The 22,648-nt window shown below is 38.7% G+C and overlaps 1 protein-coding gene across 6 annotated transcripts in view; it reads left to right on the plus strand.

Moving 5' to 3' along the window:
- Positions 1-22,648, plus strand: part of PIGN (phosphatidylinositol glycan anchor biosynthesis class N) — a 102,261-nt gene that overhangs the window by 34,242 nt on the left and 45,371 nt on the right. For all 6 annotated transcript variants that reach the window (XR_007906621.1, XR_007906622.1, XR_007906623.1 and 3 more), the window contains 5 exons: positions 2,889-3,005; positions 6,744-6,784; positions 8,652-8,711; positions 9,769-9,861; positions 11,730-11,785. Coding sequence is in view for 3 of the 6 variants with exons in the window: in XM_051799370.1 (XP_051655330.1) it covers positions 2,889-3,005; positions 6,744-6,784; positions 8,652-8,711; positions 9,769-9,861; positions 11,730-11,785 (367 nt within the window). In the remaining 3 variants the exon portion in view is untranslated. The remainder of the gene's footprint in view (positions 1-2,888; positions 3,006-6,743; positions 6,785-8,651; positions 8,712-9,768; positions 9,862-11,729; positions 11,786-22,648) is intronic.

Here is a 22,648-nt window from a genome sequence, read left to right on the forward strand (position 1 = left end):
TATTTGTATATTTATTCATAATCAGCCTAATTACTGCTCATTTGAAAAATAGTCCATTTTGTATATTTACTGCTCAACTTACTGTTGAGCTGACTGCCACTTGCAAAAAAATTTTAATTCTGCTATATTTTCTTTCTGTTTCAAGTAATCATTTAATAATTTTTTTATGAGGAAGGTGTGTACATATATTTTGTGTATATGTGATCATAGGGACCTCAGGAAGTCCAACCACCTACTCAAAGCAGGATTAGCTTTGGGATCAGACACAGATGCTAGGCTTTATTCAGCAGATCCTTTAAAACCTTGAAGGGATGGAGCCTATGCAACCCCTTTGGGCAGCCTGGTCTGCTGCTTGCCTGCCCTCATGGAGCGGGAAAGGTATTCTTTATCTGCAATCTGAACTTCTTTTGTTTAAACTTATGCCTGTTCTCTCCCATCCTCCCACAATGCACCACAGTGGCACCCTGGCTCCATCCTCTCTCAAACCTTCTCACAGTGGGGTACAGGCAAGATGCTCAGTTGTGTCCTCCCCAAAGCCATTACTTCTCTAGGCTGAACAAGTCCCAGTCCCTCAGCCTTTCCTCACAGGGCAAGTGCTCCTCACTGAGACCCTTCTAGGTGATGTATGTCTTCCTGTACCAAAGGAGCCCAAAACTGTCTAGATGTGGTCTCACAGGTACTTAATAGAGAAGGATAACCCCTTCTCTCTACCGTGCTCCTGTTAACACAGCCTGGGGTGCTGCTGGCCTTCCTCACTGCCAGAGTTTGCTGTAGGGGCGTTCTCATTTTGTACTGGATCCTTTGAAATGGGAATAAAAGGTGATAGGCGTAAGTCTTCAGGCTTTGAGAACCACTGGTCTGTCATAGTTTTCTCTCATCTCTTCCTGCCTCCAAGATAAAGCCTGATCCTCTGTCAGAAGTGTTAGTAACTTTAAAGCTGACTTTAGTGAGTCCGAGAGCAAACACAGAGATGCTGCTCAGGCTCATAGCAAGCAGTCTGAAGGCTAGTTCAGTAGCTTTTATTTGAGCTTGTAGTATACCAACTGCTGCAACCTTTCAGTGGTTATTTGCAGAATGGGATGTGCACCAGTTTTAAAACAAATTAAACATTAGAATGTCGGGGGGACCTTTTAGGGTAAAGAACACATTCTGGATTAGACATGATGAAGAATCTGTGGTTGCTGGCAAAGACCAATGAAGTCACTTGCTTTCTCTGTCTGACTCCATGATTTTGCTTTAAGCTGATGGCAGGTGGAACTGCTGACCACCAAGGTAGGCAGTTCCATACCCACCCTCACCTTACCCACTTCTTCCTGCTACCATCCTGGTACAAGTAGTACTGTGTGATACGCTGGATCAGAGAACAGAGAACTAAACAGCACCCTTTCGCTCCCTTTCTCATGGGCAGGTCCATTTGGAGGGTGCTGAGGGCTGGAACAGGGAACAGACCCAGATGAAAATAATTATTTTTCTTCCCCTCTTATAATTCAGATCAGGCTGAAACCTGGTTCTTATAAAAAGGAGAGAATGTATACAGCTGCCTGTCTCAGCTGTATCTGTCTTAAAGTATTCATAGAGGCAGAGTCTCAGTAAAATACTGATGGAGCTGGTGACTTGGCTAAAATGTAAGCTTACCAAAATTTCACTTTCCTCCTGCAACAGAAAGAAATAACTCATGCCTGGAAGATGGAGGATGTGCTCTCTCCATCAGCTCTTTTCCCAAATTCTGCAAAGAAGAGCAGTTGTTACTGCTTTTAAGCCCAGAGAGTGCCCTCCAAGGGATTTATGAACATCAGGAATCTGATTCCCAGACCTGTGTGTTCTTAAGCTTAGGGCTGTTTAAAGAAAGCAAAATTGGTTCTTCAGCTCTGCCAAAATGATTGTTTTAAGGACAGAATGGGGTATGAAATTGGGAATAACCTTGAGGCTGTACAACAGTGTGCTTTCTCTCTCCTTTGTATTTATTAAATATATATTTGTACACACAGGGAAGAGCATGTGTCTATGCAAATACAAGGAAAATGTATAATCTTGTAGACCATGCAGTGACCAACATAGGGTTTGCATAACAACGTTATTCCCTTTGAGGCTGGATTATCTCAGTGCTGTGGTACCTCACCCACTGGGTTTAATGACCAGCGTTCCTTTCAAGGTTGTGTGGCTCCTGCTTCTGTGCAACTGCTGCTGAGGTGTCATAGTTTTCAAGCTTCCTCCTTTTGGCTGCTGATACATTAATCTGGAGGGAATCAATTTCCCCAGGGAAGGAAATCATGTTTTATCAATTTTTAAGGAGTCTGCTCCTAGGCTTTAAAACCTTAAAAATGAACTTGTATCACAGTGGAAAGGATGACAGTTGCAATGCATATTGCTTCCTGATTTTGAAAAGGAAGTCTAATTCTTATTTAGGAACCAGAGATCAGTTCTATATGATTTTTTTTTTCCACACATGCCTAATTTTACTGAAATAAACCAATCATGGTTTTGGTGGGATGCTCAGGATAGTCATATGCACGTGTTTTGGGCAGGTAACTCCTCTATACCTTGAGGCTTTCAAATACTATGGCTTTAGTTTCTATATCTTAACAATTTGGGGATTTTAATATACAAAGTTCTATCTCTATAGATAGACTTAGTAGTTATTATAATGACTTAACTGGTACTGATTTCTCAACTTGCAACTTGAATTTAGTTGCTTTATTGTAACTTTAGTGTTAGTGGCATAAAAATAAGCTATGAAGCTGGAATAGATTTTCTGTAACAGGATTTTAGTATGTCTACTGTAACAAGAACTTAGTACATGTGTGTATTTTTTGTTGCATGTAGATTTTGTTTGGTTTTATGGCGCATGTCTTAAAGTTTATACTTTATTTATATTTGGTGTGTCTTAGGATCCCATGGAGCTGGTCATCCTTCAGAAACTTTAACACCACTGATTGTGTGGGGTGCTGGAATAAATTATCCACAGAAAGTTACATCCCAGTTCTTTGAAGACAATTTTTTGAAAGGTAGGTAAAATATAAAACTGACAGGGCATGCTGAAGCAGGATACTGCAAAATTGGATAGATAATATCAGAGTCAGTTTTCTTTTCTAATCATAGAATTGAAGACTTTCTCTCTCTGGGGACAGGAGACTATTCATGTTTGTGAAATTTAGTTCCAGAGGAGACTTAATTCTTAGGAAGACTCCCAGAGGTTAAAAGCTATTTGTACAGAAACATGATAAGTTGACAGGTTCAAAGACTTTTCTAGCTTCACAGTACAACCCTAGGGACTTTCCAGGGGCTGTTTTGTCTCACTTGCATCCTTGTAACTCTTGTGGAAATGTAAACAATTTTTCTCAATGAAAAACTAGGACTCTTTACTGGTAGTTTTCCCCTTTGTAATTTATTTAGGAATAATTAAAAAAAATTAAGTTTTATTATTTAAAATATATAATGCAATAAATATTGGCTTACTGAAATATCAATGGATTTAGAGAACCATGTGTGATTAAATTGTGCAAGCTCTTCCTCTTTCATGTGCCCCATTCTTGTAACCTGCTCTGTTTCTTAAGATGCTTTGAGTCTCGGGTTATTAATCACAATCAATAAGGTAATGACTTTTTATTTTATTGAATTGCTTGTCAAGCTACATTAGAGAAAACAGGTAAAAATTACTTCAACTCTGAGGTTTTAAGTCCGCCCTGCTCTTGAGAAGGTATTTGGTAACAGATTAAGCAAATGGGACTTATCAGATATAGACTATGCTAACATTTCACTCTTTGTGATTAACTGCTGCTATAAAAGTATGACACCTCTGATAAAATTAAAAATGAGTTGTGGCAAAAAAATAGAAAACAGAATAAACCAACCGATCTTGATGTCTGTGATGGCTGATCTGCTTGACTTTTAAGGACACTTGACATCTAAGGGTTGATCTGTAATAGTTGAATTTTACATCTGTCAGTTTCCTTGGTTCTCGGCATTTGACTTAAAGTTGATGAAAATGGTGTGAGAGCATTTCAAAAAAGATGAGTATTGAGCTGACTTCCAGGTGCACAATAGGGAAATGTTAGGAAATTTCTATTTTCTTAAAGGAGGGCATTGGTCTGCACCCTACTGTGCCTGCTTCATATTTTCCTTCTGATGGTTAAAAACAAACAAACAAAAAACAAACCAAACAACCAGACAAAAAACCAAGCACACCAAAGCAAACATCATAAACTCCTCTCTTTGTTGTGGACTTGCTCTGCAGCTTCCCAGCTGTCAATCATATTGTTGGTCTGTTTAGACACTATCTTTACAGATTCTTAATTGCCATGGATGATCTCTATTGGAGATTTGAGTCTCTCTGACTGTCTTGGGAGTTTGAATCTCTATGTGAGTAGCAAGAATCAATTATCACTTAAAAAGTGACTGTTCTCTCTATGGTTGTACATTATAGCTTAAAGTAGGTTGCATAGCTTAGAAGTAAAGAAAAATTGTTGAAATGGAACTTGGCACTTTCAGAGGTCAATACAGTTCAGCTACTCCATTAAGTTACAATACCAGATATTTTCACAAAGCTAACATGTGAAAGAAAAGATGCTTAAAAGAGTGCTCTTGAAATGTTCTTTGAATCTGCCTTTCCTGCTCTACACAAATGCAAGTGAGACTGTGTACAGGGAAGGAGAGTGTCCTCAAGACTGCTGTGACACTGGTGAATGCAGATATCAGGCTTACATTTGTAGTTGCATGCGCCAATGTTCAAATTCTTGCATCTATTGACAATTCTTCCTAATTTATCTGAGTTAAGAGTTCCTGGAAATATTGACAGAATATTTCTAATGCTGACAAACTTCTTATGCTCTGTTCAGTGCAAGCATACTGTGGGCAGCTCAGTGAATTGTCTCTCTTCTCATTATTGCCATTGAGAGTTTGTACCACCAAAGGCAGTGCCAACAGGCAGGACGTAGTCTGTCCAGTTTGTCATAGAAGGATGAATGTGCTCCTTGGATGGCCAGAAGGGCACAGAGTCTGCTCTGGGATGACAACCTTCTCCTCATCAGTTCCTTCACCTGTGCTCTGCCTTCCCTCAGGCCTGGTCAGGCAATCCTCTTGGAAAGATTTGTTATGGCAGCCCTGCATCCTGTGGGCGACGTGTAATATTACCCATTTGGCCATTGGTTTGAGCCTTCTTCAGAAAGAAAGAGAATACAGAGCTGCTCTTCAGCTCCTCATGGACTAATGGTTGGCCCTGGGGTGCAAGTCCAGAGAAGCTTGTAAGTGAAAGCACAGTCTTCTGCAGCTGGACAGCAGCAGAGCTGCAGCCACAGCTGAGGAAGTTCAAGTGCACCCCTCCACTGTTTTTGCTTCTGTGAAGTCTTTTGTGAGATTTTCTTCAATTCATGTAGCCTCATCCTCAACCTCTTGAACTGGTGCTTCCCTGCCCTGAGGCAAAAAAACCCTTTATCAGTTGGTTGGAAAACTGAGCACTGTATAAGAAACCTAGACAGTGAGCTGGAATTGTAAAACAGTGTGGGCAGCACATACAGCCAAGGCACTTCACTCCTGGAAGTACAGCCCAGACTGACCGGTCTGCAGGTTCACGGTATTTCTGTCCCAGTTCACGGTATTTCCTGGGCTCAATGTCCTACAGCTCCTGGTCCAATGCAGATGTTTTCAACTCTGCCTTTGGAAACATCTGAGTAGGGGAAGTGGAGATGAAAAAGCTTTTGACAAAGCTAGATGTTTTCTTTAGCAGAACTACAGTTTCTTCCTACCTTAAGCACATTTTGTGTGTGCATGTACAGTTTTTCAACATTTTTCTTTGGAAAATCTTATTTAAAGGAAAGCAAGCAATGCATTTATATAATAGAAATATGAGTGAGGGTCTGTTTCTAGAAATATAACCCCATTTCCCTTTTCTAGGAAGCAAAAGGAAGCAAACTTGTTCATTTTGGTGTGAATTTAGCACAATTCATGATTAATGCTGCTAATACCTTTTCTGTGTTGCCATAGGAACTTGCTGTAGCTGTATGTCTCACTACTGTTAGGGTACATGGCTGCTCTTCAGGGAGTTTTTGGGATCAAATAACAGTGGACCTATACTGAGATCCCCAAAGCTAGCAGTGGTATGAACTAATTGCTGAAAATAAGTTTGGTATATGCAATACTGTAAATGTATGAAAGAAAAAAACCAAAACCAGATCTTGCTAAACTCTGTTTTTAAATAATTCTCCACCCCCAAAGAAATTAGGGAATTTTCTCTTTATTTCCTTAGAGGCCAGCGGAGAGCAGGAAAATACACTTTTGAACCAGCTTTTTGTGTGATGCACCACAGCTTTAGGGTCTAATATGTTTGCACCACACTGTACCAGTACATTTGGGACCTTGAGTTAACCTTTTTTATAAACTACTGAAGAGATTTAACAGCCCGTCTCCTAAACCTCTTTTAGTTGGCACAGGAGGTAATACATCACTGTATTGAGAGAAAAAAACCAAAACCCTTGGCCTTCCTTCAACTGATCTAGGTCACAGATTTGCAAGCAGCAATTTATCCTACTGTATAAAAGAAAATGTGAACTGAAATGAATGCATTTTGTTGTTTCTGCCTGTTGAGTTCCATCTGTAACCTTCTTGAGCTAGGATCCTAAAGTCAAATTATATTTTTTTTTAGTACCAACAATTTACAGAAAATGGCAACAAGACATTAAATGTCAATGGAATTACCCCTTTCAAATCTGTGTAGATTAGCTGTTCATGTACTCTGTTATTTCTTGCAGAATGGAAGCTGGAGAACTTGAAGAGGCTTGATGTCAATCAGGTATCAAACATACCGAATTTAATAGTTCATAAATTTTCACCTTAAATGATTGATTTTGTGTGATTTAAGCTAATTTAATTTGAATACATGATCACACTGATATACAATTTCCCTAGAATGTGTTACTTTAAGAGTTGCAGGAACTGCACTCATACTGAACATAATGAGGATAAGTTTAAACTGCTTCTTGACACATGTGGCAGCAATATACAACTTCTCCTGAAGATACATTATTGCACCATTTTAGTTAAGTGATGGTACCCTTTGTAGAAAGGGTGCAGTACAATGTAACAGGTCCTCCTCAAACTCGTTGCCAGTTACCCAGAAGTAACTTGAACAGCATCTAGCAGGCTTGCAGAGTGGGAAGTAACTTGTGATGCTTTCCCTCTACTTTTTGTTTGGAAAATGCTCTGGAGCAGAACTTAAGCCTCCTTGGTATCTCCTATGAAGATGTCTAGCGAAATACAAAAAAGCGTGATCTGATAACGATTTTTCCCAAGTTTGTGAGCATCTGCCATGTGCTTTTTCCTACACTTGTTAGCCATGTGTATGTTTGGTTTATTTTTTCAGACCCATCTATTCAATGTCTGTATTTTGTCACTTTTTTTCAGATGTTACTGTTATTATTGAATCAAAACCATTTCTTGCTATAGTGTTAAACTGTGTTATTTTTCAATAGGATCTGTGATTATGGCCCAGGCACTTTGCAGTTGAGACAGTTAGTACTGTAAAGGAAGAAAAAAAGGTGGACAACTTATCCTTTGATACTAAATCAGCCAAGCTTTTTAAAATCTGGTTCTTCTTACTTCCTGTTGTCCTATGTAAACCGATACATGAATAACAGATTCCAAATCTGCTCAAACAAAGGAAATAAACTCATACTAGAAGGTTCAAGTTGGCAGTGTTCTGGATCAACTGCTTTCAGCAAAGCCATGGTATAAAACTAGAGACCAGTCTTCCTCTCAAGGTTGATAGGAGTTATGTCTGTGTTATTTTGAGACTGTATAGAAGAGTCTTGAGTGTTGCTTTGTCCTAGATAATGGAGTTCCCAAAGACAGAGCTTTTATCCTGTAGTATATGTGGAACTATGGGTAAAAATAGCACAGTAGACTTCTGACTACCATTACACTACATGTATATTGTTATCTACAAATGATGGTTCGGAGTCTGCACAGTAGATCCAAGGCTGGAGTAGTGCCCTGTTTTCAGTGTAGTTTCTTCAGATTTATGCTGAAGAAACAAAGAATTTTGGGCCTAGTTTTATATTAAAGGAAAATATAAACCTAGTGAGAGGGAGTGTTTATCATCATGAGTAGAATGTAATGGTAACTTATTTTATGAGATGCCTTGGTGTAGATTGAAGAGCCTTTCTGAGGGCTGACTGGACACAAATAAAAGTGCAGACACACTCTCTGAAGGGGAGAAAGTGAGTAATCAGCACTGTGGAAGCATGGGATAAGGAGTGTTGTGAAAAGCACTATATCCAGTGTACTGCTTAGAACTGTAAATATGAAATTAGTTCTTTCCATCATATAAATAGTCATAAAAATGTTATGCCTCTCTGAGTGCAGTGAAGGAGGTGCTGGATTCCTGTAAATAAATACTGGGGGAGGGGTTATATTTGCTTTTTATACCAGAAGTATTTTTGAAGGTTTATTGGTAGTGGAGCCTCACATTTTGAACCTAATCATGCCGTGACTTCTGGAAACTGCAAAAAAAAGAAAACCTACAAAGGAGAGTTGCGTGTTATAACTTTGCAGTATTACACCATTTTCTTTTGCAAATGCAGATATGTTAAAATTAAACTGAATTTATTAGCTCCAGAGGCTGAAATTGTATTAAAATAGGAATGCTTCTGCTTGCACAGGCTGATATTGCACCGTTGATGGCTTCCCTTATCGGTGTACCTTTTCCCCTGAATTCTGTGGTAAGAAGTACAAATGTTTTTACATATTATAAAAATCTGTTTACCATAGAGGAAGAAGTGTTGGGGCCAAGTCTCGAGGCATATGAAGGGCGAGATTGTAGATCTGTAAAAGTGCTACAGGATATGAAGACTGCTTGTAGTCTTAGGTTTATGTGTGTATCTTCAGTTTAGAGTACAACCTCAATCTTTTTATATATTGTATAGGGCTATCAATTGGAAAGGCAGCTGATCCTTTTGTCATCTGCAACTTTATACTCTTGAGTTGCATAAAGGTTTTTTATTATTTTGTTTTTAGGGTGGTAAAAATGTGATATGGCTTGAATAACACGATTTTCATCATGAAAGTGGAGCCTGTAAACAAGCTTGTTCCTGCAATTTAATGTTTAATTATTTCTTGATTAAACTTGAGTATTTTCTTCAGATGATGTCTTGTACCTCTAATTTAGTGAACAGTGAGATGGCTTGGCTTTTTCTTTTAATTTCTTTCATGTGTTATTACACAGTCCAAAAGTTGCCTCATAAATATCTAATCGACAATTAGCATTTCATTGGTGTGCTTTCACGCTGCTAGTTTCACATTTAACACACCTATTTGCAGCACATTTTTTGAAATATTTCTTCTGGAGACTCTGCCCCAGTTTCTGTTGCCCTGTTCTGCACTCATTGCTGGCTGTGCCCAGCATAGAGTGGCAGGGGAACTGCTCACCTTCCTATCACAGGTACTGGGTTGAGTCAGGCCCGGGCTGACTTCCTTCCAGGCTTTGGATAGAGGACTTTTAGGTATTTCATAAATGGCCTCTGATTAGAGGTCAAGGTTATATTATTTTATCATATATTGTTTAATAACAATTTCTGTTATTTATGTCTTTTGCATTCCTGTAAAAGCTGTTTTAAACGTTCCCTGTCATTTTGCAAAACTATGTGAGAAGAGTATTTTCAGTGGAATTACATTAGTTATTTCAGCAGTAATTTGTTCTATTCTTACTGCTCATTTGGCCAGCAATTCAGTCAGAGAAATTCCTGGTTTTTCATTTAAATTTTTATTTTTCTTCCTCAGGGAACTCTGCCTTTGGAATATCTGAACAATAGTGCTCATTTCAAAGCAGAGAGCATGTTTACCAACGCTGTTCAAATTCTTGAGCAATTTAAGGTACTAAACAAATTAAAAAAAATACTTATTTGAATAATAGTTGTTGCTACATGTAAAATAATTATAGGACATACCCTCTATATAGTATGCTGAATTCAAAGGAATAAAATTGAATGCATATACTGGGTGATGTTGATTGACTAGCTCTGAGCTATATCTGAAGGAGTTGGAAAGACTTTAATAAACGACCTTTATTAAGATTCAAGAAAAAAGTTATTCATTCTCTTTACAAAATAAAAAATGCTGATGTTTATTGATGTTGATATAAACCTGCTTGCACTATGGAGGTAGAATCTGAGTCCTGGTACCTGAGAAGGTACCTTTGCAACGAGGGCTAGGAGACAAGGCTCTAAGTCAGGATCAGTACACAAACAGGTCAAAAAGGTAATAGACTCCTGTCCATTAAAGAAATGAAATTAGTGGTCTAATTAACTTTTAGCTAATGCTGCTGTATCTGTTGTTTTGCTTTGTAAGTGTTCATTTCTGGCTTCTCTGTCTTGCTTCATTTAATATTGGATATTATATTTAGGAGGACATTTGAGTGGTCCAAACAAAAAAGGTTCTGTTTCGCTAGACAGTGGAATAAGAAACTGTCCAAAATCCCAAAATCACAGTTTTGGCGAGGCATAGAAATGCTCTGAGGGAAAATCATCCTCTCCGTAGATAGGAAACTGAGACACACAAGAACTGTTACCCTGTCAAGAAAACCACGTGATGATAGTGGAACAATAAACTAGCATGAGATGACCTGCAAGAGTTTAACACCTTCAACAGCTTCTGTCCCTTGAATGCTGGGTTCTCAAAAGTGTGGATCCTAGGGGGCAGTATCAGCAGCAGAGTCACTTTCAAATTTATGGTTGGAAGCTGCTATGAAACAGGGGAAGTGCTGGACTGGATGTGAAGGTGAAGCATGCTGATATCACCTCCACGGTTGAAAGACCTCTGCTTTAAGAATTAAGGATGTAACTCACGTCTTTTTCAGTTAAGTTGTTGTCTTGGACATTATTTAAAGAAAGAAGTAGTTCTACTTCTCCTTTCCTTTAAGTTTATTTTTAGTCTGTCGTTTTTTAGTGCTAGATTATCTTTTTTTTTTTTCTTAGCTTGTTTCTGGCATTGTTTTGCAATGATCCTGTATGAATTTCCTCTGTGTTTTTCTGCTGAAGTAGTGCACTGGCTTAGGCATGCCAATTGGGTTTTCGCTTTTCCTGTGGTGGACTGACCCAACCAGAATTTGTACTCCCTGGAGAAGATGGTGCCTTAAGTGGATAGGATGAGATGTGTGGGTTGCTACTTCAAGCTGTCAGGTTTTGGGAGCAGTGTGCTTAGGAAACTCCTGTCTGCGCATTATACCAACTGTCAGACTTGAGTCAGGCTGCTGCAGAAGGCTTTAAAGATGTTTTGGAGATCCTTGGGCAAAGTGGCTCTGATGGCATCAAAACCTGTTTTATCCATGTGCAGGTTAACTGATTTAACAGCACTGCTTTGGCAGTGTTTGCTGCAGTGTACTAGTTCCTGTCTGACATAAATAATACTAGTTTCATCCAGGGAGGTTGTCACTGAAACCTGGTAGCACTTCTAGCCATGTCTTCTTTTTATCCTGCAAACTGTAGAAGTCCTTCTGAGAAAATCAGTAGCTGGTGCATTGTTTATTTTATTTACTTCAGAGCAGGTCTGAGTTTCCAGGAACTCAGAGGAGTTGCGCATGCTGGAGTGTAACACCTAGTTTCCTGGACAGTATATTCACAGTGTAATTTCATTCCTTTTCCAAAGTCTTAGAAATTTCTGTGATTTTTTTTTAGTTTACCTCCTGATACAATTTTTAATTTTGCTGCAACTTGCATGTAATGGTTTAATGCTCTTTTATGCAGGTTAAGATGAGTCAGAAAAAGGAAAATACACTGTCATTTCTGTTCACACCGTTCAAGTAAGTGTCTGTAAAAGCTATATATATTTTATCCGACTGTTTGTTGTATCACTCATTTTGGTATTTCAGTGAGATGAAAGAACAAATTCAGTCTCGAATCTTTTTTTAAAATGATACTATCCGTATAGGGTTAGAATATGCAATTTGTTCTTGTTTTTATGTATATCTAAAAGTTGATCTAAGAATTGTTTCTTCTGTGATTTAAATTCTAATTAAAAATAAAAAAAATGCATTCCATCCAGAAAAAAACCTCAAAATCTTTAGAGTTGGTGTTGCCTAGTGTCAGTGTTTCCAGGGCTGTGAGGGAGTCTTTGTAGTGCTTTGTGTATCTGCGAACTCTGTGTTCTAGTGTATGGAACAGTTACCGACCCCCTTACCCTTCTGCCTTATCCAATTAAAGCTGCTTTTTCCTTTCTCCTCTAAAGGTTTTTAAAAGCTTTGCCTTTGGGTGCATGTGATAGTGTTCACTTCTGCTGTTGGTTTGTGGAGTGCTCAAAAAATGCTTTGTCACCGAGAGCAGCTGTTTTCCTTTGGGAAATAAAACTGATGTTAATTAAGATCTTTAAATCATAGCAGCAGTAAAAAGTACTTGAGTCGCTTCCTGTGAAGTATGTTTATTGCTAAAGATGATTGCTGTCTGTTTGAACAGACATTTACTGTGTTATTTTATACCGCTAGCTTCCTCAAAGAGAAAGTTCAAGGCAATCTCTGAGATATGAGTCAAGTCAATCTTTGGCACATAATGAATCTTTTAGATCAAATTCTGATTAAGAATGGCAGTTGCATTATCAAAGAATTTACTGATCTATATGAAATAAAACGCCATATGGAAAGGATGGTCGGTCATCTTTGATTCTGTGGGGATGACTATTAGTTTGATTTCACAGCTCTTTAAATTTTACCTTTCCTCGAGAAATAAGACTGATTCTATAAAATGGGATGTGCTTTTCTTAATGCTATATTTATCTCTAAAGGAACTAAGTATTACTGATTGTCTTATGGACTGGTGACTTTTCTTTTTTATGATATGTTGGATTGTTTTAAGTGGAAATGCCAGACACATTTATCACTTTGAAAATGCGACTAAAACTTGGTATGAAAAAGTTATTTGGTATGGTCTATTGCAAAAATAAATTTATTTTCTTTAGATATTCTTAAAACTTTTCTGAATCAATATCTGGATTAATGGTCCTTCCAAGAATGGTTTTTATATGACACCAAAATAATTCCTTCAGTGTGTGAATGTCACAGATGGAGTGATGCACCTCACTCATAAGAGAGAAGTAGCAACATGTTTATTGATATAAAACACGATTTAGGAAATTTTGATAGCAAATGCGACAGCTGTTAACAAAATTCAGTGGCAAGGTACACTTGATTATTTAGTGAATGGAGGACAGGGTCAGACAAAACTGTAACGGAGACCCTCCTGTTGAGTTGTGAGGTTCAGAAAGGACACTCTGGCGTTCTAAACTCCTTCTTAGAGGGAGTTTAGGTGTGGCTGAGTCCAGACTTAGTCCCAGTCTTGGTCAGTGGTTTATGTCTAAAGGATTATATGTGCTCAAACAGTCCTTTATATTATTTAGCTAAGATTTCCAAGTTAGCATGCTAATAATCACTTGCTGAGAATCTATTGTGGCAAGGAATCTCTCAGCTTCAAGAAGGAACCTAGAGGCATCTCTACTCAAGGGGGGATCCTCTTGTGCAGGAGAGCTCAACAGGTCCTGGACTGTCCACTAGTTATGGAGTAATTTGGTTGACTTATAGTCATACTTGTGTACCAGCTGTATTTCGGTTGGTGCAGCCCTCCAACCAGCCCTCTGCTGTTGAGCAAGATTTATAGCCCTTAGCAGCTACCATGTTGTTACCTGTTTCCCCCAAATCCAACTTGAGCCAGATGCAACCATCACGGCTGCCAGTGGTGGCTGTTGCTTAAGCAGAAGGCAGGGAGCCCACTGCCACAGTGAATTACTTAGCGGGAGGTGCCTATGCTTGCAAGGTGTATCGGTAAAGACTTTCTTTGAAACGCAGCTGTGAGTATCTGCTGATTTTGCAAGGCAAGGTGCACAACCTGTTCCCAAGGGAGCAGAATGGTACCCATTGCTGATATTGAATACTTATCTGCAGTTCCAGTTAGATATATGAAAGGATTTACTGTCTGAAATTTGTTTCCTTCCCCCTTCTTTTTTCTCCCTACCTTTTTTTTCCCAACTATGAAAGACATATTTTCGAAAACTATTTGCTTAGCAAAATCAGAGGCTTTTCTTATCAGATTTTGGATAGGAAAGGCACCATGCCTTGACCTTTATGTGTAAGAAAAGGAGGTGCCAAGTTACCAGATGCTTTGAAGGAAGAGAGAGGACAAATCTGAAGACTGCTGACAGAGGAAAACTGATGTCCAGGATAGTGAACTATCTTAGCTTTGTGACCATTTGATGTACCTTAAGGCAACTGCTGAGCTGGCACATCTCAAAGAAGAGTGTGCCAAGGGGCCAGATGATACCGTTGCAAAAACATTCCCAAGGTTGGCATCTTTAATCTGTGGAAGTAATCCTTCAGGAAGTATCAGAAGGACAGTGTAGTGAGGTGGGCAAATGGGGCATCAATATTGCCCTAAAATCCTCTTAAACAATTAATACAATTTGATTATCACAACAGGTACAGGAGATTTAACAAGTAAGTTGCACAACAGCACAGGAGTTCTTTTACGTATTCCCAGTGTATACAGTGCTTTCAGGAAGGGCTGTACTTCCAGCTGTTCCAGTTGTGATGTCTCACAGTAAGATGGCAAGAGCAGTAGTTAAAGAACCAAAATATACAAAAAAATCCAAGAGATGAGGAGCTAAATTTTAATCAGTGCTTGCTTTCCACTAGATGTGCTTTTTTATTGAATGTCTTTAAATTGATATCAATAAGAGCTGAGGGGTTTTTTTAACAGGAAATAACTTAAGTTTCTTATTTAACATCAAGTTTGTATCTTCTCATATGTGAAAAATCTCGTAGCACTTGATGCTGCATTTTTCAGGTAACCTAATTGTCTGAATACTACATTTTAATCATCCAAAATACTTATTTTTGTGTGTATAATCCAGCTATAACTTACATATTTATATAAAGAGTCACTGCATTTTTAATGTGCAGTGTGCAGCTAATGAATAAAAATGTACCCCTCTCTCTCACTGTATGAAAATGTAACTCTTTCCCTTTCTTCTACCCTGTAGTATAAATTAAGATATAACTCTCTTAAATATTTGGATGGATTTGGTGCAAGGAAGTATCAATCATGTAGAGACTGAGTCTTTCCACATAATTGCACGTCATGTATGTTGTCATAGTGATAGGAAAGGAAATAGAGTGTAGAGTGTCTTTGAAGATTATAGAAACTTAAAAAAAATACCTTTCTTTTCTTCCTTTCTCTGGTGACTGGAGTTACAGCACTACATTGTTGCCTCTGTCTGATGGCCTTTCAAAACTTTAATAATAGATATTTCTACAAAATTGACATTTGGATCAAAGTGAAGCAAGTGATTTTTTTTTTCCCCACCGTTGGGCGAGGCAGAGTTCCTTAAGATGTCAGTACATCCTTTGAAACATCCTATTCTTGCTTTGTTTAAATGAATTGCATTTATTTAAATAACTGGTAGTATGTAAGATATCCGTGATATGTGTGATAATGCATTGCAAGAACAAACGTTAAGGAATGAATGTCAAGAGAAAAGGCTGAAACTATTGAAGTAGGGAAGGATATTCTACTAGTGATTGCTCTCCCTGTCCATTTGTCTGAATACTTTGTGTCTTCAGAGGACCATTGATTTAGCAGAAGCACTGATTTATCTGCAGAGCCCCTTTATCCTGTGGTCAAGAGTGAGGGGCAGCAGCTTCTATCAATTTTTAGTGAACCCTGAAAAGGCAGCCAGCCTTTTCCTTTCTCCACTTTGTCCCTATTGTTTTATCAGGTGTGAATATAGACATAAGCTTGCTGCTGGGACTGCTGGCACAAACAGCCCAGTACGGGCATCTTTAGCCTGTTGGTGTCAGGGAGGTAGACTGGCAGCCCTCTCCCTTCCACCCTTGGCTTTAGGAACCTGTGCATCTACGTGTGAACAAAAAACAGAACTGCAGTGCTGTAGAGACAAAGGGATCGAATGAAAACAATGGTTTTTTATTATTTAAAAACCCCCTACTGATTAAATAGTATATGTATTGTCTCTCTAGGGAGAAATCAATGCTCGTGCTGTAAAATGCATGCTCTTTGGCAAAAATGTCAGCTGCTCTTTCACTGAATGGGCTGTGTCTGAAGCACTCTATTAAATGCTGCTCAGAGAGGAGGCAGTCCTCTTAGAAAGCAGGCATCCTGCTCTGGTCTTGAGTTTCAGCAGCACACTCAGGAGCTTTTAGTTTGTACATGAAAAGCTTACTGGTAGCAGCTTCTGTTCAAGAGGACCAGACATAATGGGATTTACTATCAAGTAGGGAATAGGTAAGGTCTTTAGAGGGGGTTAAAGGTTAGTGTATAAGATAAAATGCCATGAGATTAATGTATATTTCTCTATTTTCTTGGACTATAAATCCCTTTGGCCTTTTCTTGGAACTTGTGAGGCTTCATGCAGTGAGGGTGAGGGAGGACATACAGGCAGGTGGTAGGATGGGGTGGGCAGAGAATGTTCTGCTCTGGGGCATGAGGTAAGGGAGACTGTGCAAGGTTCTTTCTGGATCTCAGAAAGAAAGGCCCAGTAACAAACAGCTAAATAAAATAGCTGTTTTAATAAGAAAATAAATGGAAGAATACAGATAGCAAGTAATTCATACACCCCTTCAGATGCTGGGTACCCTTTGTTAGTGCAGCATCAGGTGGATTTTCTGGTGGTGCTGCACAGATGCTGGCCTTGGAGAAGTTCCCTGTTTTGGTCATTCAGGCTACTATATGATTTTCTATTAAGAAATCAATTCTGGTAGTCATTTCTACTGTCAGACAGAATGGAGGTTCACGTGAGAACTCCTTGCAGCACTTCTAGATAAACATGAGGGCGGGCAGGCAGTATAATCTCTGGTATGGAGTGGGAGATGCCTGCAGGCTCCTCAGTTATTGCCAGCTATTGGGTTTGTCCTGTGGCGAAGATATTTGAGCACCACAGGCCTGGACCTACTTAGGGTAACCGTCATGTGGATCACTGACTCCTTGATGTATGGTGGTCTCCTGGTCAGGATCAGTATGGATGGTCTCCCAGACTTTTGTTTCGGTGGCCATGGGGCCCTGCTAGTAGGTACTTACCCAAACACAGCCTTCTTTGGCTGCAACTGGTTGAAAAATGGTCACTAGAGTTTAGGACTGGCATATAGGATTGTGGAGCAGAAGAGGACCTGTGGCATAACACTACCTAGTCACAACACTGCAGATGTCTAGATCCAGTTCATTGTCATAAATCATTGATATAAATCATCATGCATCTTGCAGATGTGAGGGCTGACTTACAGCATTGGTAGGGTGTTGTTATTTAGAGTTAGCACACGTCCCTTCCTTGTAGTACTAAAATAGAAGAGACTTTAAAAGTGGTACATTTCCTTTACTCCAAGGAGCTTCCACCTCACCTAGGAAGCAGTTTTCCTTTCCTTTCCTTTCCTTGCAACATCATGTCCTGCTGTGGGTTTTTGGACAAACCTGCTGTCCCTCGAAGATCCCTGCATCCAGCTTCTCAGTTCCACTTTGAGGGAGCCAAAGGGACAGTTTTGGAGCGTGGCCTCCTTGCTCCTGGGCTCTGGTTGTCTGAAATTCTTGTCATAGTAGTTTACATGCAAAATATGCTGTCTGCAGCCTAGTTACCTTAATTGCTTCTCTGTTGTGATTTGGCAGCTGGCAGCTAACTTGTCTGCTCCTTTTTCTCTCATCTCTGCTATCGAAAGGATTTACATAAATATCCCAAGGCACTTTGCTGTTGAATATGCAAATATGCTACATCAGGGATGCTGATTTGTGGACATTAAAAAGCTATTTTAATTCCTGGGACTTGACAGTCCAGGATTAGACCATTAGCAGTCAGACCACTTGCTAGGGCTTCACTGATGTCCTGCTGTTTCCTCCTGTGCATGTTTGTAAATCTGAATACAAAAGCATACATGTATTGGTGGGTTTTTGCAGCGTGTCAGTAAAGATGCTTTTTGCTACCTTTGGCCTGTGGAAGTGTGTGTGTCCTCCCTTCATTTCATTATGCTTTAAAGAACAAAAACCTCAGAACTTAAAAACAGAAGCTTCTTACTGACTTTCTTACTCATTTTCTTTCTTTTGGAGTGCCAGTGGTGCTTTTTAATGCTTCTTAAAACAAAAAAAAGGTTGCAAAAATAACTGATTAGAACCCTACAGCTAGACTGTCTGACTTAAAATATAACACAGTAGTCAGAAAATCCAGAAACACAAAAACCTGCTTGAAATTTAGACACTCCTGGCAGTGAAACAGCAGGAGCAAAGAGAGTAGATCAAGTTGGAAGAGGGAATATTGAGGGTCTTGGGGCCTAAAAAGCTGTAATAAACCCATTAGTGTAGGTTATGTTGAGCAACTTTTCTTTAAAAAAGCACAGCTTTGGCACACTGAAAATGGGGCTGTAATTTTTTTGTCTGTAATCAACATGCATCTTGCTTCTGAATTATGAAAATTGGGTTTTGTTAGGACTTGCCTGTTTTAGCAGCTTACCTGAAAATATTTTAGTAAACAAGTAAGATTAAGGCCATTTAAGCAGATTAAGGATCACTGAGTTACCCACCCAGTCATTTAATCTTTGAAACTTCACTCTCTGATCAAAAGTAAAACATATGCAAAGGACTGTCTCTATATCTCATAGTATGTGCTTTCAGTCTGTCTTTGGCAGATACAGTAGAACAGTTCTTTCTTTTGAAAAGGCACATCTGAAGAACTGGAATTGAACACATTTTGAAAATGGAAAAATTCAGTTTCTGGCCATTAAAATTCACGTAAATAGGTAATTTGATGAGGCCAAAGAACTGGAACACATTCTTTTTTCCTGATCATTGCCCCTAGTAGCATCATGTACTCTGTACCATGCAGCAAGTTCAACAGAAAGTAAATATCATGGTTCCAGACTTTGATTTTTGAAATACTTATTCAGTCAATTTTTCCACATTTCCCTGAATGAACTCAAGACTTTACATCACTTCCCATGCACTGTTTTTCTTATTGTTCTCTGCTGTTGATGAAGTAGGAAGGTTTTATATTATGCTTTTTATTCTGCTCCTGAAAGACTGTGCACTGTACTTTCAAAAGAAACAATTGAATGATAAAATGAGGCTCATTTGTCTCTGCAATCATGGGTTGCTAATAGGGGACAAATTTGATATGGAGCAGGAATAAGCGTGCAGTCAGGTTTCTCCTACATTAATAGTGTTGAGTGCAAGATCTGTGTCTACTTTCCCATTACCCGTGTGATGCTTTCTGAGCTGCCATCTCTGTTGTGCACTGGGAGTGTTTTAAGGGAGCTTTCACGGGAGACTGACTTTGGTTTTTGAAGCCTGTTCCTACACTGGCTCGGCTACTTGTATAACTTTTGAATAGCAGCCTTGCAAAAAACATCGGGCCAGTCTTACGTCCACACTTTCAAGATGACATTTTGCCAGCAGTGGGAGTGTGGATCAAAGCAGTAATAGTGGGCCCTGTAAGTACTGTTTCAGCTGCTTGCAGAACTGACGGATTGGAAGCCATCTCTCCTCCATGGTATGGCCCTCTCACTGACGGATGAGTGGCAACAGAGTTTGAACCTGGTTCTGTTTCTGACAATTTTCTCCCATGGTGAGAGCAGAGATGCACTGGTGCCTGCCCCCAGCAGTATCAGAGTGGCAGAGGACAGGTGTGGGTGGCAGAGGCCTCAGCCGCTCTACAGAATGGATGGTGCCAGTGGAGATGGGCAACATTAACCTGGGCAATTTATTTCAGGTTGAAAGTCACTATGATACCAGGGATCTTCCTTCTGGAGAAGAGGACAAGAACCTGTAATTACTCAGCATTTTGGCAGAAGAGGTTGCTGGAGTTGTTTGGACAGTAGCACTCTAATGGCTCTTTTGCTGCCAACAATTTTGGAGTTAGAAATTTCATAGCAAAGCAAGTGAGAAGCTCTGATTTACGTGGTGTTCAGAAGAAGGCAACCCATACAAAATTCTAGTATGCTTTATTCAGAAGGCCTTGCTCCATCATGGGGCTATCACAAGGTTCAAGGGGTGTATATCCATAGCTTTTAGCTTTTTTAGTTTTGTATCAACAGGAGTTGGTCCTTTTCTCCCCATCCCCCAGACAGCCAATATGAAAAGTTTGAAGGCTGAAGTCTGCTGAGCAGCTACTTCTGATTTGCTGCTGGATATGGATCACAGAAATGTGACCACTATATCTTCTGCAAATCTTGCCACTCCTAAAGAGTTGTAGGATGCACAGTAGTTTTTTTTTTTCTGATAGGGAAGAGTGAGAAGGCAGTGGTAGAAGGGTGTAGATGTGTATGAACTGAACTGATATTTAGGTACATGGAGCTTGTGTGTATATGTAGTAAATATATGTAGTGAAACAGCTGAAATAAATTTGTTTTCATTTGACGGTGAACTAGGCAGAGATCTCAGTCTTTATCTTTGTATATGTCATCTACAGGTCTATGATGCTTCCTTGACTTTCATTATTAAATCTGCAGCATCTTAAGTGTTAAACTACTACAGATCCTAAGGGATTACTCTTTATAGCAGAATTCTGGAAAATTTACTATGCATTAAAATGACTATAAATCATTACCCAAATAACCAATTATAATAAAATTAACAAACTAGCAGTGGTGGATACAGATGTATTTGCAAGACATCTTCCTTTGTTCTGAGTTCTTTTATTTAGTGGTTTGACTGCAGCGTGCTACCTATGCCTTTGGGGATGGTAATTTCTGTAGTGTGATGATAAACAAGACTCGTTGGCCAAAGAGAGATCCCCTTGACATTGCTATGGTGAATGTACTTTGTCACAGTCTTGTTGAGAAGTGCTGTCAAGTAGCTTAGCTTATATGAAGCATGAATGATGTGTTGGAAAGATTAATTTTGTCAGGTATACCTATGACAAGGGTAGCTAACATCTCAGAAGGGAGACTTACAAGCCACTTGCATGATTAGGCCAATCATTTTGTTTTGTAATTAATTATGTTTATTCATGGATGAAGCTGTGATTTCTGTCTGGAACTAGAATTAATCTCTAATAGCCATAATGGAAAATAAAATTACTCTTCTAGAACAACCATGGTTTTCTGTAAGAATGTAGACTTAAATCTTTAGAATCCTGATGATATTGTGAATGTGTATGTTAATAGCATGCATGACCATGGAATTCTTGGTTTTTTTCTCAGAGAACTTCACTTTACAGTGAATGTGTTTTGCAATACTTTCAAGAAAAGAATAGGAGGATGGAATTGAATCTACTGAGTGGATTATCTTTGTGTGTATCTCTTAATAGGACAGGTATTTTTGTGTTATGGAAAAAGACTTTTGATTTTACTGGTCAAGTCTATTCATCTTGAATTTGGTAGAATTGGATTTTGGTGATGGGTAACTGGGAAAAGTGTGTATACACATACCTTTTTTTTTCCTTCTAGGGTTCAAAATCTTTCTAATAATGATCAATAAATTAACTTCATTACTACTAATATTAATTACATGGACATGTGCATTAAGTGATTTTGAAAATACATTGACATACTGCTAGTGCCTCTGGGATGTTGCATGCTCAAACATGGGGAAATGATTCTGATCAGTTTATTCTTTTCTAACACTATCTGTATTCTATTGGAAACCTTTTAAATAGTTTAAGTTAAAATTAAGTGGTGCTAAGCATAGTTCAAGCTTTTACTTCTCAGATTTAAATTTTCCTTGTGGTTTTGTTTTTCCTTTGTGAGTCTTGTAGGCTTTATAGAATCACCATTTCTAAAGTCCATGGCTTTCTTCTATAGGCAACTTTCCACTTCTGTTCATGGCTCGTCTTTGTCTGTTTTTGCTTTCTGCTACATCTAGCAAGGGGCTTCTTTTAAATCTCTTATCTGCTTTGTAGCTTCAGGAAGCAAATCAGTGTTCTCAATGGATGCTTATGCTGAGCAATACTTATTCTTTAATTAAGGGATAATCAGCATATTTGCTAACTCTTCTTTATAGGCTGGTGTAAGATACAAAAGTTCCCTAATCACTTTTTTGCCTTTTTCCTTAATACAGAGGAAAACTATCTTAAGATAATGATCAGACCTTGCATATTCATAGAAATTAATAAATTTTACAAAACCAGTTGTTAGACAATTGTAAGATCAGCCTCCTGAAAAGCGTATCTATGGAAATAAGCTAAAATGTGTGGTATGATGTTAGCTATTGAAAATTAACAATGCCCCTGCTAATGGTAGCCCCATTTGACAAAATAATTGTTCTGTGTTTGACTTACTTGAAACTTTAGTGTTTAAAAATCCCATTTATTCTGTTACACCATTCGTGTACAGACATCCCAGGTGCTATCCTCTTAAGAAGGAATAGGTGAAGACTATTGTTCGTTAATAATATAATGATTCATTGAGAGTGAAAAGATAATAAGGGAGTTATAGCTAAATGACTAAAGATATAAAGTAAAATACAATTTTACTTTATAAGGAGCTTGCATCGAATATGACAAGGATAAAATTCACAGAAAATAGTATGTGTAAGACAATAAAAATTAGACGGGGAACATAGGAACATCTTGGATGTATATTTAAGTCCTGAATAAAGCACCTGAATATTTATTCCAGATTTTCTTTTAAATCCTTACCTAAAAGCTGTCTTTTTTTTTTTCTCTCCTATTAATCTTCACACATGGTGAAAAG

This window comes from Manacus candei, unplaced genomic scaffold (assembly GCF_025592945.1).
Source record: "Manacus candei isolate 608988 ecotype Guabito, Panama unplaced genomic scaffold, ASM2559294v1 h1tg000049l, whole genome shotgun sequence".
Lineage (NCBI taxonomy): Eukaryota > Metazoa > Chordata > Aves > Passeriformes > Pipridae > Manacus > Manacus candei.